At 39.5% G+C, this 18,415-nt stretch overlaps 1 protein-coding gene across 1 annotated transcript in view; it reads left to right on the forward strand.

Annotated features, from left to right (window-relative positions):
* The window catches only part of LOC128845094 (von Willebrand factor D and EGF domain-containing protein-like), a 245,872-nt gene that overhangs the window by 130,926 nt on the left and 96,531 nt on the right, over positions 1 to 18,415 (forward strand). Inside the window, exons 13-15 of the mRNA XM_054043326.1 lie at positions 5,644 to 5,780; positions 6,836 to 6,997; positions 12,484 to 12,588. Coding sequence (XP_053899301.1) covers positions 5,644 to 5,780; positions 6,836 to 6,997; positions 12,484 to 12,588 — 404 coding nt within the window. The remainder of the gene's footprint in view (positions 1 to 5,643; positions 5,781 to 6,835; positions 6,998 to 12,483; positions 12,589 to 18,415) is intronic.

Below are 18,415 nucleotides of genomic sequence, written 5' to 3' on the forward strand. Positions count from 1 at the left end.
GTGAGGCAGAATGGTTTATGTACTAGGAGCTAACACCCTCTGATCCCATCATATTCATGTCCCTTCACTACCAATTTTTGAAACCCCGGGAGCATAGTGTCCAGGTTTCCCGTGTACAGTATGTAGCTGTTTAACATGCTGCTGCCATTCCGCTGGGATCAGGGTTTTTTGGTAGAGCTTAAATGTACTAAAAATACATTCTTACTTCCTTCAAGCTGATATTCCTAGTGTCTCCAAAGGAGTATGGCCTATGCACTGAGATGACTTTATTTTGCAGACGAGGCTGTGTAAAGTCTGTAAATGGAAACTTTTATGTTAAGGGTCAAAATCTCAACTTAATACATTTTTCCCAGCCTACATGAGTATCTCAGAAAACAGATGTGGACAGAATATGAAAATGTACATCAAACTTTGCAAAAATATTGGAATTTGTTAACTATTTGGGTATTACTTTGGTATATTTTTCTGTTACATCAAATAATGTTTTAATGTGGATATTAAGGTTTTTTTTCAGATTTATCTGCAAATTGCTTTTAGCACTATTAATTCCTCCCTCCCAGCTTACACACACAGCTATACAAAGGCCCAATACTACACGCTCTTAAGAGCATAACTTTAATCATTTGAGTGGGCTCATTAACATCAGTGGGACCTTTCACGTGAATAAAATTACTTAATGGGCATGTACAGAAGTGGGCCCTGAACACCTACAGAAAGATGCTTTTCTAGGATGCAGAAGAAAGTGTTCAGAATTAAAATACTACACAATAAACAACTTTTAGCAAATATCAGAGGGGTAGCTGTGTTAGTCTGTATCTGTAAAAAGCAACAGAGAGTCCTGTGGCACCTTTAAGACTAACAGATGTATTGGAGCATAAGCTTTCGTGGGTGAATACCCACTTTGTCAGACGAAAGCTTATGCTCCAATACATCTGTTAGTCTTAAAGGTGCCACAGGACTCTCTGTAATTTTTAGCAAGGAGGAACCCAGGCCTGGATGTCACTAGAGGTAACATTTTCAAAAGTCCCTTTTGAAAACAGGACTTATGTGCTTTTGAAAAATGTACCCCAGATGCTTTTATACTGAGCAAACCAGTGCTGCAAAAAGACCATATTTGGGAAAATCACCACCATAGCATATACAAACCTCATGAAAAACTAAAATAAAACATTTCTGAACTAACCCTTACAGGTTTTGCTACTGAGATACTCTGATGTATGTTAAAGGCAAGAGATTTCCACAGACACATAAAGCAGACTTCTAACTAAGAGTTTTGTAAGTGATTCTTAAGGGTTAACAAACCTGGTTTAGTTTTGAAGTCTTTTTCTTTCCATAGCAATTTTAGTTTAAAATTTTTATAGTGATAATGTAATAACACACACATTTGAAAAGACAAACATCAATATCACCCTTAATCTATTGTTATAACTCCCAGGTCTTTCCATCCAAAGCACAAACCTGGCTGAGTTAGTGGGGTTATTAGCTTGATAGTTACAAAGTCAATAGAAACTGAATTCTAAAAGGATATCAAATTCTTATCATAAGGTCCGTGGAAGGTTGCTTGCTCAGTGATCCATATTGTTCCCTGAAGATCAGATCAGGGAGATTAGTCTTTCCTGCTGATTAGTTTATTTGCTTTAATGCAAAGCAGTGAAAGCAATTCAGTGAAGCATGTGGCTAAACAAGACCATTTTCTGAGGTATACTACAAAACTTCATAAAATGGGAGGTCTGACAACAGCCAGAACATTCAAATGTAAGTGTATAATTCCTTATACCATGCTGCGTGAAGGCATTACAGGAAGTTTCAGACTTAAATCTTGCAAAACCAAAACCAAATGTAATGGGAAACCTTAGTTTCCTTACAGAATAGTTCATGAACACCCATAAAAAGCTTGTTCAAACAATTTTGAATAGTGAACATGTTCATAAGAACCAAAGCTCATTTACAAACAACTTGCAAACAGAAAAAAAAGGCAACATTCATCTACTAAAATACTCACTATAGACATCATCCAGCTCTGTTGTGGACATATAGGCCCTGATCCTGCAGACACTAATGTAGGTGAATAACTTCACATAAGTAGCCCCTTAGAGTTCAATGTGACTAGTCATATACCTAAAGATACTGACTATGGGCCTAATCCAAAGTCCCATTAACTCTACGGGGCCTTGGATCAGGTCCTACAAAGAAAGTTCTAACATACAGAAGTGAGCCAGTATCCACTGATTCCAGTGGCTACTGTTACACTAACAAGCATAATTGTTTACAGCCTTGGGCCCATAGTATTTTTCATTGTATTACTGCTCACCAGCATGATATAGGAACCTACACTTAGGTACATATTTGAATCCAAACTCATACACAGATGTCAAAAATATTCAAATGAGACCTTCAAATCCAAAGTCCTGTCTCCTTTGCACACCATGACACTTTTGTGAAGAATAGAGGATTTACCTCTTAAATTTCCGGCACACTAATTGTTATGCCGCATGTGGCACAGCAGCTGGTTGGCACCTTCCCACCAGAAATGGCTGCATTTCAGTAGTGTACACATCTATAATTTGTGAAACACTTTGGAACACTTTGCATTGAATTAAGTTGTGTTTTTGCTTCTCCTTTTTGCTATCAGTCAAGTTCATAGAACATTATTGGCTTATACATTTGAAAAACAAATAATCTGGACATAAGCAGAATTTGGAAGAATTTGAAATGCATTAGGTTTATTTTCTTTTTGGTATTCACACAGTTCAACATAAATCATCATCACATGACTAGACCACAGTTTTCATAAATGGATGCCTAAAATTAGACTCCAAACTCCATGATGAGGTACTAGGGTGCTCCCAAGTGGAGCTGGTAGAAAATTTTCAAATTTTGACATATTCTTTTAAAAAACAAAACAAAACAAAACCACCCAGGATAATTAAAAAAAAAAATAATCAAAAATTCATCCCATTTTCAACCATCTGGAATCCTTAGAACTACCATTTCAGGTAGAAGATACCATAAATATATATGGGAACATGCTTACCTAACTTCTGATCAATTTTAAGAAATAATCGAAGGGGTGTCTGGAGGTGAAGTAAATACTAAATGCGTCAAGCTGACTGTGTAAGTCATTTGAGCGTTTAGCATGGCTGGATAATTTTGCTTTGGCCCTGACATATACTTGATATAGTTGAGATGTGCACAGGATGTGAGCAAACCTTATACAAACAGAGCAGATCTTGCTTTACTGCAAACTACATGCCTGCTTTAGGGGGCACCCTGGGAGTAGCTACATTTATTCCCGTATAGGAAATGGCTATATAAGTATATTCCTTTCCCCCTCTCCTATCTGGTTATAACCTAATATGCTTTTTAAGCTCTAAAAAGCTTGCAAATCTGAAATAATGGAAATAACACAATCTTAGCTACAACAGTATTAGTAGGCTCTAGTAATATCATGAAATACACAATGAAGTGGGTTTTTTTTAAATGCACTAACAATAGAAGAAAGCAATTGATCAAAACTGTTCATCACCTCCGACTAATAGGTTTGTATATTACATAACTACTCAACCAGCTGATGAGTGCTAATAAGCTTAACATTCTTTTTGTAAATACAGCACTTTTAATGCCACTGCAATAAAAGCTTTAACAAAAAAAAGTTAAAAGCATTTCAAAAGCACAGGAGAAGCCTTTTACTCTTTTCTACTTTTGCTGTGCTTTCTCCCCTCCTCAAAAAACAAGTGACATGCAGCTATGCCACCTTGAGCTGTGATCTGATGGGATCACACATTTAAGCATCATTAGTCCCCATCAGTTCTTAGATGGGAGATCCTTCAAGGGAAAGATAGGTGCCATAGGACGTCCTATTGTCAATTCAGTTTGTGGCATTTTGTCCCTTGAATCAGAACTGAGCCAATGTACCATTATACTGTAGTATTAGGTCAGTGGTTCTCAAACTTTTGTACTGGTGACCCCTTTCACATAGCAAGCCTCTGAGTGTGCCCCACCCCTTATACATTAAAACCACTTTTTAAATATATTTAATACCATTATAAATGCTGGAGACAAAGTGGGGTTTGGGGTGGAGGCTAGCAGCTCGCGACCCCCCATGTAATAACCTTGTGACCCCTTCAGGGGTCCCGATCCCCAGTTTGAGAACCCATTTATTAGGTAATACTGTGCTTCTGTAGGTGCTGTCTTAGATATGCTGTAGCTCAAACCAAAGTTATGGGCTCGATACAGAAAACAGTGAAATTCTAAGGCCTCCGTTATGCAGGAGGTCAGACTAGATGATCATAGTGGTCCCTTTTGGCTTAAAATTCTATGAATCTTTACTGATGAAACATGAAACTATTATCCTGACCTTTTCTAGTCATAATAGATGACAGACAAGTGCTCAGATACTGTGCTGATGGGGGTTGACACTTATCTCTGCCATGGCACTTTTTGAAAGAGTAGAGGTATTAACTTCAGCATGCTGGCTAAATTTCTATTTGGGCATTGCATTCTGACTACCTAAAAGTGCCCAGATATACAACAACTGTATAGAAGAGAAAAGAAACAACTTAGTTTAAAATTAGAAGGGAAATTTACATCCGAAAAAAGGTAAATACCTGGGTTGGACTTTAACTCAATATGCTAACGATTTAAATATTCTCTTTCTGTATATTCCTTGGCCAGTGATTCCACCATAGAATAAGGAAGCCCAAAAGGCAATAAAACTCAGTAGTTCTGTCACGCCACCCACCTGAGGATCATAAAGCACTTTACAAACATCAATGAGTTAAATTTCACCTGGTGCAGAGGGACAGCAAGGACTATGCAGCATTTAAGGGTACGTCTACACAGCAACAAAACACCCGCAGCTGGCCTGTGTTAACCAACTCAGACTCAAGAGGCTCGGGCTATGGGGCTGTTTCAATACTGTGAAGACTTCCGGGCTCGGGCTGGAGCCTGGGCTCTAGGACTCTGTGCGGTGGGAGGATCCCAGAGCTTGGGCTCCAGCCTGAGCCTGGAAGTCTACACAGGAATGAAACAAGCACCACAACCCGAGTCCCGGGAGCCAAAGATGGCTGGCATGGGCCAGCTGTGTGTTTTAATTTGCTGTGTAGAAATACCCTCTATTCCAGTTAAGCCCTCAAAATCGGGTTTAAGTATGACTTTAAGTGATACTAGGCCTAGTTCTGGCTGTTTGCAGAGTTAAGTTTCACCCATTAATGACTTAACCCTCACTGCCACAACAAGCCTGTGAGGTTGGTTAATATTATTACATACACAGCTCCTTTAAAAGTGAAATCTCTTAGCTAACTGATTAAATGAGTTGCAGAAAACTCATTGATATCAGCCTAGCAGCACTGTGTGTTCAATAGGATCACTGTCTGACCAGAGGTACATCCCCTTCGATGCTGATTGCTGCTGCTGCTACCCGTGTACGGCTGTGCTATTTGTATTGATATTTCAAAGCACATATAACAGGGATATGAGCTATGAATACAAGGGAAAGCGTTTGGGAAAAAAAGCAGGGCAACAGTAAGAACAATTTAATAAAAATGAAATGAGTTTAACTGGTTCTCTCTAAAGTTCTATGTTTATTTCACCCTTTCAGAAACTGGTTCTCTCTAAAGTTCTATGTTTATTTCACCCTTTCAGAGAACACGCTGGAGATCACAGACTTAGAAAACAGGGGTCTCTGTGATATACGAGTTTCTGATTGTAACAGGATCCGGGTGTTTGGCCTCAGCTTCAGAGACTCTCCAGATCTGCACTGTGAGGTCACCAGACTGATTGTAAGCAATGTACCGTGGGAGCGCAAAGTCAATCAGCAATACAGTAGAACTATTTATGTGCTTACATTTGTAAAAGCACCCAATCCTGTAAGGCCCAGAGGCCCAGATCATAAAATCACAGTCCCTAGAATCATAGTCCATAGAATCATTGAAATTGATTTCAATGAAAATTAGGTGTCTAATACCTTTTAGGATCTGGGCCTGAGTCCCCTCCTATCCCATTGTCATTACCAGGTGCAGAACACCTTCAGCTCCCGGTGCAAGCATATACGTTGTAAGCAACGGGAGCTGAAGCCAATCTAACATGATTGGGTCATAAGTGAGCCAAAGCAGTATATTCTCACCATTCTTTTTTTCTGCAAACTTTGTTTAGCTCTTATTTGGCTCAGCTATACCCTCATTCAATGAGGCCTAAAATCACAGTATTATTTCTCATTTTGTGCATCTGGAATCTGTATGCATGGCTGTATTTCTAAATGTATTTGAATGTGAAATATATTTAAATTGTAGTTAAAGTAGGCTTCCTTGATACAGTGACAGGATAGATTATTTTTCAAAATGAAGCTGTTCCCATCGATACATTGGGGCAAACTCTACGCAACTTACCCACACAAGTGACCTGTTGAAGTCAGAAAGGGCTATACCCTGTTCCAAGCCTGAATAGCCAGGAGGAGGTAGTGGGCACTTGGAATGGTTACAGCACAGTTCTGAAGCCTGTTGTAAGGTCTGCTGCTCCTGGGAGGCAATGGCTGCTGGATTTCCAGCAGGTCCCACCTCACTCTACTCTTCTGACAGGCCTCACACCTGCCGAATCCCATTACTCAGGTGTCTCAGATGGAGCCAGGCTATATGGCACACAGTGAATGGGGTTTCCCTTGTGTAGCAGAACCACACTGATTCTGCTTTTTCTGGGGCCCTCTGCAGCCTTGGAGGGGGAGGTGAGATTTGCTTCTCAAGGCTAAATTCTTTACATTATGAATTAGAAATATAAATATGTGCTGACAAGTGGAATTCATTTGTATCTGGCTTCTGCCTGCATACATTTTCTTCTGTAGCATTTCAATGGCAATTGGATACCAAAAGAACAAGAACCCACAAAAGCAGATTTTCTCAGCTCTACGGCCGTTGACTGCCAGATTCCTGTTCTGAACAGCACAGAAACAGAGGCTGCGCACTTCATGGCTGATGATGAACCATTCGCAAGATGGCAAGTGAAAGTAGGAATTTCTTATATTACTAAAAGACAATTTTAAAGGCGCATATCAGTTTTTGTGGTAATTAAAATGCAGAGTAAAATTTTATTCTCACCAGTCATTAGATACCTTTCATACCATTCGGGAAAAACAAAGCAAAATAGAGTCACAATGTTGTGGATATATTTTAAAGGCAAGGTTAAGGTGCAAATTACAATTACTGTTCTTGGTAATCATCTAAGGTTGATACACTAGTCTAATCAATTGTTAATCATTAGTATTTTACTTCTGGAGACCCAGGTTCGAAATCCTAACAAGGTCACAAGTAAAAAGGAATCTTGTCTCATCCCGTTGTATTGTATATTTTACTGTACATCACAAGACCACTGTGCAGACTGGTATCATTGACAGTCTTTTCTGCGGTGAGTGCCAAGATTAGCACTGAACAAGCAAAGATGCAGCAGATGAGGACTGAAGTGCACTGGCAGAGCTATAGGAGAAAGCTTTCAGAGCACCTACTCACACTGTGCCTGGCTCTGCTGTGATTTCAGCACCTCACTTTAATCAGCATTAAATATTTACAGAAAATCAGTACCCTGGTGACCCTGTACTTGCTTCTTCTACTCTGGGGTAGTCTCACCCCTCCAATAGGACAAGGTATTAACTATTATATTGTATGGAAAATACATGTGCATCTCTCACACACATTCTAGCTATGTGTTTTTCCACAAAATGCAATTTTGTCAAGGTTGAATATCTGAGATAAAAAACAACTAAACAAACTGTAGCTGGAAAAATCAGGGAGACTCTAGGAGCAATTGTAGATGTGCTTTGAAAATCATTATTATATCTTGAATGTCAACAGCAACCATTTAACAAACTAGCTGCAATCCATTATCACTGCTTTCATTGAAACAGTGCTTTGGTAACTGTCTGTTTGTAATATGGACATACTAGTTGCAGGCTAAATTCCCACTAAAATCCATGCTGCCCTTGTCAATGGGAGAAATCCAGGGATGGGAAGTCCCTTAGTCTCTGTATCTATATTCCTGCCCTCTATTAATAGATAGATAGATAGATAGATAACCTGTGCTTCAGGTCTTAAACCAATCCTGATTGGAAATCAGGATGAGACCTATGTAGGAGGCAAGAGTACCCCACATCTGCCTACTGTAGGATTCTTACGCCTTCCTCTGAAGCATCTGGTATTGTCCACAGGATACTGGACTAAATGGACTTTGATCCACTATAGCATTTCCTATATTTGTATGTACAGGTTTCCCAAGATCTAAGGAGATGCTACACCCTCTGCTTGCTATGTGGGTTGTGAGGGGAAACACTGCCCCCTGGTAGAATGATTTGGAGGAACTGAACTTCCTGGCTCCTGTGTGTCAGGCTTTTCCTAGAGAGGGTATAATTTGTAGCTCTGTGTCTGAATAAAGGGTACTTGTCACTCGGATGATTGATTAGGTAGATAGTTTTATACCTTATGCTTACTGTGTATTATGGTTCATTTTGTTTTCTGGTACCACACACATTGACAGTTGGGTAGTGCAGCTTCTTTCTTTTTCCCTTCCAAAGTGCACATAGAATGTTTCTCTTCTTGCACAGTTCGAGAAAATCTGTCTGTCTCTGAGGACTCTTCGCCTACCCAGCCTCTGAGGGCAATTCTCCTAGAAACAGCTGATGAATACAAAATTAAACCCTTATGTGCCGAATGTATCCAGCTGCATGAATATGGTTGTTTGGTGGGTGGATTGTGAAGAAAGAACCCAGACTATAGTTTTCTGCACAGCTCTACTAAGGCTTTTAAAATGAATAGTGTGTTTCACTATTTTGATTTTGAAATTTGTTTTCATTCCTATTCAGAACAAAAGTCAAAAATACTGAAATTCTCCAAGAAAATTTGAAAAAAAGAGTTCCATTTCAACAAAGCTGATTTAATATTATAATATATAATAGAAAACAAAAAAAATAAACAAAATGTAATCTCAAAAGGAAAAACTGGGTTGTTTCACTCCAAAAATATTGAAATGGGATGTTGTCAGAACTTTTTTTTTTTTTGCCCTTTTTCCCTCAGAAACAAAATTTCAGTGAAATTTAGCAGAGCATTTTGCTTTCAATGGAACTGCATTTTCCAACTTAAAACTGTAACCTTCAAGTTTTTCCAACCAGCTCTACCTCTCCATGCTCTTTCATTTTATCTCCTCTCCTATTCATGTTTCAGGTTTTGCTTATTTCTCCCATACCCATGCTGCTGAATGTAGATTAGACAATATCAGGTGCAACATCAGGTAGTCAGTTTAGAATAATTTGTTCAGTTATAGGTGAATTAGGCCACTTAATAAGATCAGAAATGAGGCTATCCAAAGCAGAATGCAACAGTTGCCTCCATCAGCACTAGTTCAGTTTTGGAGGCTTTCTTGGTATGGACATATTATTTGAATGGAAGACCAATGAACTCCAAAGCAGATGTACCAAGGAATGGCTACATAGCTTGTGAAGCCCACATTGCTGCCAGCTTCAGTGGTGCAATAAGATTGCCAGTGATGGACATAAACAATCTCCAGCCCAACTACCTAAAGGGCCTCGCCAGAGATTGATCTGTGTGGCGCTCGATCTGCAAGGAGGCCACGTCCACCACGCATTTTTGGCATTTGCCATTATGATGATGATGAGTTAGGCCATTCACCTATATGTGGGTTGGGGGAAAAGTGGGAGGAGGTTGGTGGGAAACTGTCAGCTTTGGAAAGCATGCTCTTGCTCTGATTTATTACTATTGCTGGAGCTATGTGAAAAGTTGAAACAATTATCTAAAAAAATACAACAAATTAGAAACTAAATTAGGATTCACCAGATTGGGTTGGGTTTTGTTGTTGTTGTTGTTTTTACACATTTTGTTTTTTCATTCACAAACTCTTGTACAAGCCAAATGTTGTTGTACTTATGATTATGAATAATGCAAACAACATTTTGTTCCATGATGAATTACATTCATTTCAAGCAGCAGAAACGGACTTCCTGACTCGCCCAGTCATTTGTCCAAAATGTTTCTTTGAAGTTGATACAGAAACTGATTCATGGTTTGATTTTCACTGACTTTCAATGAGACTTAGGCTCCTAAGCACCCAAGTTGCTTTTGAAAATTGGACTTGAGCTCCTAAGTCACATAGGCACTTTTGCAAATTCCCTCCAATATCACTAAGTGACCAATACAAAATGACAACAATGAATAATGAAACAAACAGTTCACAAAACCCCACAGACTGAAAGTTATAATGTGTTAAAAATTAAAAATATTGAGTAAGCTGGAAAAGTTATAGTTTGTTCAGAGCACAATTAACAAACAGAAAAATGAGTCCTGTGAATTGTTCCTTATACAGAGTTTGCACTGTTCTAATCATTACCATTAATGATGTTTATTACCATGTGTACTAGTGCTAAGAAAACACACACTTTAAAGGGTACTGGCAAAGGAATGAAATTAAAGTTAAAACTGCATTAAGAATGATCTTTTCTTAATGGAGATCTTGCCTGCAAACAAGCACAATCTTATAATAGAAAAAATTGAAGTTTTTTTCTGCCATTGAATTAAAAAATAAAGTCTTCCTTTTTTAAAACTCTTTTCCAATTTGTGCCAATACATATCACTTCTACTGTATATGATGTTCAGGAGGGAATTAAGTTCTTTTTAAAACTGTACCAATACATTTTCATTTCAATTTAATTTAATGTTGCTTTTTCTTCTTTTCCAGAATTTCAAAGTATAAAAGCCCATGATTACAATATTTTTTCTAGTTATATTGGTTTGTGTGGAAGTGAGTGTGTTCAGAGAGTAATGTATTGTCAACAAGGACAATTGCAGGCTATACTGTGGGAATATTCACTTCATCATGTTCCGCAGGAACTTTTGTTATTCTTTCTAAACTTGTGATAATTGAGGCTCTTTGTATTATTTATTCATTCATTTATTTTGCTTTATATTCATTCAATGTTTTTTGCATGACTGGATTATAAATAACACTCTCCTCCTGTGAACTGAAATATCTTATTAGCTGATGAAAATATTTTTTTGCTCTGGGTCCAGTGGCTCCTAGCAAAGCACAAAATATTACTGAATAGGAGACATGTTTTTGCATCCTGCCTCTGAATTAAGTATATGTCAACTGCCTTTCAGTTTTAGCAAACTCCTTACCCACTCCATTTTTAAAGTTGATTAAGGTACACCTCTACCCCGATATAACGCTGTCCTCCGGAGCCAAAAAATCTTACCGCGTTATAGGTGAACCACGTTATATTGAACTTGCTTTGACCGCCAGAGCGTGCAGCCCCATCCTCCCGGAGCACTGCTTTCCCGCGTTTTATCCGAATTCGTGTTATATCGGGATAGAGGTGTATTTTATATCTCCAGGATATTCATAAAGAAGGGCCTCTTTGTTGTCTTGCCAGTGTACTATGTTCTTTGTGAGTTCAGTCAGTGTTTACTGGATACTTTCTGGAACGTTTTTATGTGCTAATGTCCTATACCTCTCAAGTGTGTCTCATTTTGAGAAATCTCTCTCACTTTAGTCCCAAAGTTAACTTTGTTCCACATGAATCTGTTTTTATTGTCAAAAAGTATTTATATCAGAAATAAGGAATCATGAAATCTGGGTTACAGAAACAGTCATTCACTTAATGGCATGAACCTGACAGTGTTTCAAGTTACCTGAATTAATCATTATTTTGTGTCCCTCATTTTGTGCATCACCCACATTATCTCTGATATCTGGGCTTTGACAGCTTGAGAGGTAGGGGCTACTCACAATTTCAGAGTAAAGTCTGCAGTTCTAAATGCTTTACTACCTCTGGTGGTTGAATATGGGTTGCATTGTAACTGAGAACAAATGGCTGGCTGTTACTGAGCAGAATTACAGGTTGTCGAGAGTCTGTGCTGTGATGCTACCGATGATGCAAGAAAACCAAAGATGGACTCTGAATAGGAACAATAGTGATTATGAGTAAAGTGATGGTGAGGAAATTCCAATGAATCCACTTAAACAATTTTAATATACTAAATGATTGCCTTGGGAATATGACCCCTCCCCCCTCCGCGCGCACGCACACACACACACACACACACACACACACAAACAGCTCTTGGTATTTGCTTTTCATTATGGAGAAAGGGTGGCAAACAGTCCAAGGTAGTATGTACTGTTGAAAAAATACAAGTGTTTTGTCTACTGAAAATGTATTAAGTAACACTTCAAAGCATGTCTATTTGACAAACTAACAGCTATCACAAAACTTCCTATCTGAGCCAAAAGATCTTTTGGTTATTAATAATGGTTTCCAGTTTGCAACATCAAGCAATTTGTTAGCTTGTAGGGAAGTAAGTCACAAGCGGTTTAATTGATCTTGTTGGCAGGCATCCAGTTCAAGGGTGCAATGGTTATGTGCTCCGAAATGAGCAGACAGTGTCCATATGGAACATTATTACTTAGAATGATGATTTTTGTATCATTTAGATTACTAATGATGGCTTCCAGTACAGCAATTCCAAAGTTCTGACCCTGTACGATGGAGCCTGCCAGGTCTGTGAATTCCATCCAACTGGACTTTGTAAGTTAAAGGTAATTTTAAAGAGTTTAAAGTCATTCATCTTTTTCTTAACCCTCTGACTCACTTTTGTCTAATGTGCGCTTTAACAGTCTTGGAAGAGGAAAAACTGTTTTATAGGTCATCTGGATGGTAAGTATTTTTGTCCTGTTTCTGAAAATGGTCACACCGCTATGTGATTTGAACAGTTTCTATGTGATATAAATAGTTGATGGATCACATTTGCTGCACTTTACAAGGGATCTTTCTAATTGTGACATTTCCAAAAGCTCATGGTTGTTGATATCTGTAAACTGGAAATATTTATACAAGTGAACAGAACTAGGGAGAACCAGGGGTGCTGGGATCATCCCTGATAGACAGGACTCTCTCATGCTGAAAGGATTTCTAACCAACCTCCTCTTGGGAAAAATCTCTGCTAGGAAGATTTCTGATTTCTCAGTGGGAGGTAGCTTTATTATCTGTCCTCACTTCAATCTTGTGGGGATATTGTAACTACAAGTCATAACAACTCTATATCCATTCCCTCAAGCAGCAGTAGGTGTACTAGGATGTGTGCTATGCATTTTTCTCATATAGAGACACCCTTGAGATAACTTAAAACATCTTTGCTTGCATTAAATATCTGTAAGTGCAGATATAGAGTAGTATGACAGATTCAAAACTGTAATCAAAGTCTAGTGCTACATTTTAAATTGCCAATACTCCATGGAAGTGGTGAGAAAGCAGTCTATCCTTTTGTTTTCCTGTATGCTCTACTATTACCTATTAGCATGACCCTCTTCAAAAAACCTTCTCTCCTTTTCCAGAGGATCCCGATGAATAATTTTACTGTTTTACAATACAATTTCAAAACATCTTTTTGGAGGCTAATTGGTGAAAATATTTCACTGTCCTAATCCAGCTTTTCAGTTCTGTTATACAAATATATATAGGCATCAATCTTCCCTTTGTACAAAATAAGTTTCACACAGGTACATCCTCTTCTCACTTCCTTTGCCTTGTTCTCATTAACATTAATCAGAAAATATTGTCTTCAGAGTTGCACTGAAAATTGCTCTTGAAACACTGTATCACTTACCGCAATAAAATGGCAATTCCTACCTTTCAATTTAAGTCAGTAGCACAGAATAATTAAAGGGTCCAGTCCAGAACAAAATCACTTCAATTTTTGATTAAAAGAATTAAAGCAGAAACATTACAATCAAAACATACTGTAAATTATACCACTGCTTAAATATATGCAGTCTTGTTGTAGCTGTGTCAGTTCCAGAATATTAGAGAGACAAGTTGGGTGAGGTAATATATTTTATTGGACCAACTTCTGTTGGTGAGAGAGACAAGCTTTCCAGCTACACAGAGCTCTTCTTCAGGTCTGAGAAAGGTACTCAAAGGTACACAGCTAAATACAAAATCGAAGGAATAGTTTAGCATGAATTGTTTTTGTCTTTTCGCACTTTCCTATGTGAGTTCATTCGAGAGCCTAGTGGTTGGCTGGTTTCACCCACATACTTGTTGATGAACTCACACAGGAGAATGATAAAAGATAAAAACACCATAACACCTGTGGGTGAACACTTTTCACAAAGCAATCACTCTATATCTGACCTATCAGTGCTCATCCTCAAAGGAAACTGCACAACACTTTCAAAAGACAAGTCTGGGATCTTAAATTCATAACTTTGCTAGGCACTAAAAATCATGGTCTTAACAAAGACACTGTATTTATGTCTTATTACAACAATCTGTAACCCACTCGCTCCCCTTTGTCCTCTGACTACAGGAGTGTTAATGGGCCACTTCACCTTGAATGGACCCTACTATGTGCTACTTCTGCTACACTATCTGTTTGATCTTGTATTTAGCTGTGACCCTCTGAGTACCTTTCCCAGACCTGAAGAAGAGCTCTGTGTAGCTGGAAAGCTTGTCTCTCTCACCAACAGAAGTTGGTCCAATAAAAGACATTACTTCACCCACCTTGTCACTGTTTCTTCAAGTTTTTTTTCCCCTCATTCTTGTGTTTTTCAAATTCTGAAGTATGTACATTTCCTCAAGATTCATGCCTCTCCCAAATTATAATAATTTCTACTGTAAAATGTTCCAAGATACTATTTGAATTTGGCTATCAGATGCATTAAACCACATTCTAATTGCCCCTGCTATAATATTTCTTTATAACACCTAAATTGCTTTCGGGAAAGGCGTTTCAGCGAATATTTTATACAAGGCCATTTCACATTTTGTGTTGCTCTTCTATGAAGCCCATTCATCACCACATTATCACATCAGAAACGTACCCTCATTTTTCACCAGAACCAAGTCTGAAAACAACAATGTATTGAAGTCTTCTTATCCTCCAAATTATAATGGCCAAGAATCATGTCTTTCTTTTTTAGGGTACTGCATGAAAGTCCTTTCAATTCTTTTATTTTAATACAGTATTCACAAGTTACTATAATGTAATGTATTATGTAGTATATTTTGTAAGGATTCTGAGAATCTAAAAAAAGATCCTTAGAAAAGAGAGGATTCAGTATATGAATCAATCGGAGAGTAATCCCGTTGTCTTCTGTGGGACTATTCATGTGTGTCCGGTAGGTTATGGCCTTAGGTCTGAATTTGGAACCTTATGCTGGTAACACACTCAGTGAAGAAAATGGGATTAACCTAAATAAGGACTGCCGGACTGGGCTCTAATAACTGAGTGAGGTCAGAAAGTAAAACTATTGATTAAACTTTAAAGAGACAAAGTCTAGTTTGAAATGTATGCTGCAGGAATAACTCCACAATAAAGTTGGTGGTTTGGATTCAGTGAATATAAAACTCAGAGATTTAGGGTTAGATTCAGAAAGGGGTTTTAGGCATTCCAATGCAGTACAATGCTTAACGTTTAGGCACTTTGCTGCCTAGTGAATTATCAGTCCCGAGTTTAGGGTTCCAGGCTCCCTATACAATGCATGGGGAGAGTTAGAAGCCAACACCTAGAGTGGGAAGCCACCAAAGGCTAGCCAGAAGGCCGTGCTGAGGAGAGAGGTATGGCCAATGCCCCTCCCCTCAAAGTGAGTTAGGTACTTAACTCTAGGCGGGTTGGAAGTACCTCCCACCACTCGGGATTCACAGCTGTCAACCATCTCCTGGAGTTAGGAGTGTAAGCCAGGTCAATCTTTTCTCACAAAAAAATGAGGAGGAGAAGGAATTGGTGGAGGAGGAATTCAAGGATCAGGAATCAGGGCCTGCAGCAAAGCCAGTCTCAGGGCTATCTAACGAGCGCAGCTGGCCTGTAGTAGGCTGCCTGATTGGCTTCACTGTCTGATGGATCGGAAGAGTCAGTAAAGCAGCTCTTAAGCCCAGCAGCAGCAGCAGCAGCAGCATTTCAGTAGCCCCTCAAAGCATTCATCCATGGCTGTTATAGTTCCTGAGCCTGCTGGTTCCCTGCTTTGGATCCAGCCCTGTCCTGGCCTTGACTTGCTCCAGGTAACCTGGCTATGCCACTCAGCTCTGATCCTTGACTCTGGTATCTGGCCTCTGACTCAGATTCTGACCCTCAGCTCCAATTCCTGGCTACCGACTCCTGCTCCAACCACTGGGCCTGATTCATGCTCCAACTACTAGGCATGTCTATGTCTCTGACAGTTTGAGCAGCCCAGAAACCACCACCAATAAGGAAACTAGAGCTGATATTGTGAGTATGGATCCTACAGAGCCCAATATCTCTTTGACGGAGATAGTGTGAACCTTACACACCTTGCAGACCCAGGTTACCACCCTGCAGGCACAGAATGAGGTAATGCAAGCTCAAGCCATTCCGCCTTCAGGTCTGATCCTTGCTCCCCATAAGGCCAAGCTCCCTCTGCACTGAAGCTTATGGTGATCCCTCAGCACCAGCAGATCAGGGGAACACTTGTAATCTGCCAAAGAAGCCTGTAAACACCAAGACCAAGACCATCAGACTCCCCCAATCTAGGCATAGGAGACAAGGTGTGGTGCTCTGCCCAGGATCTTAAATCGAGCCACACATCTGCCAAACTATCAAAACCTGGACCCTTTCAGGATTATATAATGAGTAAACTCAGTGGCTTTAAAGTTACAGCCAGCCAGATCCTTGTAAATTTACCCCATCTTTCAAATCTCACTTTCAAAGCCCTTCACCAAGAACCTGCAGCCAAACAGCTCCAACCCACCACTGCCACCCATAACAATTCATGGACAGGAGTACTTGGTCCACCAAAACCTCAACGCTCGAAGAGTTAGTAGAAGACTCCAGTACCTGGTGGACTGAGAAGGCTACAGTCCGGACAAGAGGTCTCGAGAACCAGTAGACAACATCCATGTTCTGGGCCTTCTGTTAGAACCCTGTCAGTAGTAGCCTGAGAAACTGGGCCCTGAGGAGGCGCTCTTGACGGGGAGTTACTGTCAGGATTCAGTACCTGCAGCAGAGCCAATCTCCAGGCAACCTAATGAGGGCAGCTGGCCTATAGTAGACTGCTTGATTGGCTACTCCACCTGATTGGTGGGAAGAGTCAGCTGACCAGTTCTTAAACCGAGCAGCAGCAGTCTGGTGGTTGCTCAAAGCATTCGTCAAGGGTGTGATAGCTCCTCTTTGTTCCCTGCCTTGCTTCTGCCATGGATGTAACCTTGCCTTACTCCTGGTAACGTAACTCTGATTCCTGACTTCGGGTCTGATCCTCAGCTCTGGCATCTGACCTCTGGCTCCAGTTCTGACCCTCAGCTCTGATCCTCACTTCAGCTCTGACCCTTGGCTCTGGTATCTGGCCTTTGACTCTGGCTCTGATGCTGAGCTTCTATTCCTGGCTACCAACTCCTGCTTCAAACACTGGGGCTGATTCCTGCTCCAATCACTGGGCATGACTGCCCAGGTCCCAGTCTCTGACACTGGGTCTCCCAGGTGAGTACCTTCACCACTGGGATATTGTGGGATGGGGCTTCCTCAACTTTTTTTATTAAAGCTGCTACACATTACATGAAATAATCAATGCTCACTGGGCCAGAGAAAGAATGAGATTGATACTATAGTCCAGTGATTAGAGCACTTACCTGGGTTGTGGGAGAGTCAGGTTCCAATCCCTACTTCAATGACTAATTATTTATACTAAGTGGAACAGTTTAATTAGGAGACATTGAAGGAGATACACCCCAAAAGGATAGGGTTTTGTTAGAAATGTATCCAATAACCAGAGTAGACAGTCACTATGGAAACTCAACATATGCACTATATAGAGATAAAGTCCACATCCAATTGACTAAAATTAATTATGTTCACTGGGACTTTGGTGTATTTGAAAATGTTACTGTTGGTTAAAATAATGTCATGGAAACCTAAAAAATAAAACGTTTCCTTACTACGTTTTTATTTTATTCTGTACTGGGTTGTTATTGCCATTGAATTTTATTATTATTATTTCAAAAGGAATGGACAGAAGCACTTAATTTTTTTAAAAAAGGAGTAAAATTCCAGAACGTCAAAGTTTTTAGCAAGTGTTCTTATGGAGCTTGTTTTTTGAGTGTCACCAGATAATCATCATATTAGCCTGCCACAGCTGGTGGTAATAATCACATACAGTACATAAACATTTCTAGGAAAAAAGCCGAGTTCTATCAAATTTGACCATGACTGTGACATTACAAGTTGCCTAAGATAAGACAGACACAGACACTAGGATCTTGCACTGAAACTGGAAAACTCTATGATGCTTCAGCAATGTAAAGATGCATTTATTTTCTCCCTGGGGGACGGAGTGGTAGCATTTAAATTGTTGTTTTTCTCTATTCCTAGAGAAACAGTAGCTCATGCTTATCTCAAGCAATTACTAACTGCTAATT

This window comes from Malaclemys terrapin, chromosome 11 (genome assembly GCF_027887155.1).
Source record: "Malaclemys terrapin pileata isolate rMalTer1 chromosome 11, rMalTer1.hap1, whole genome shotgun sequence".
NCBI classification, from domain to species: Eukaryota; Metazoa; Chordata; order Testudines; family Emydidae; genus Malaclemys; species Malaclemys terrapin.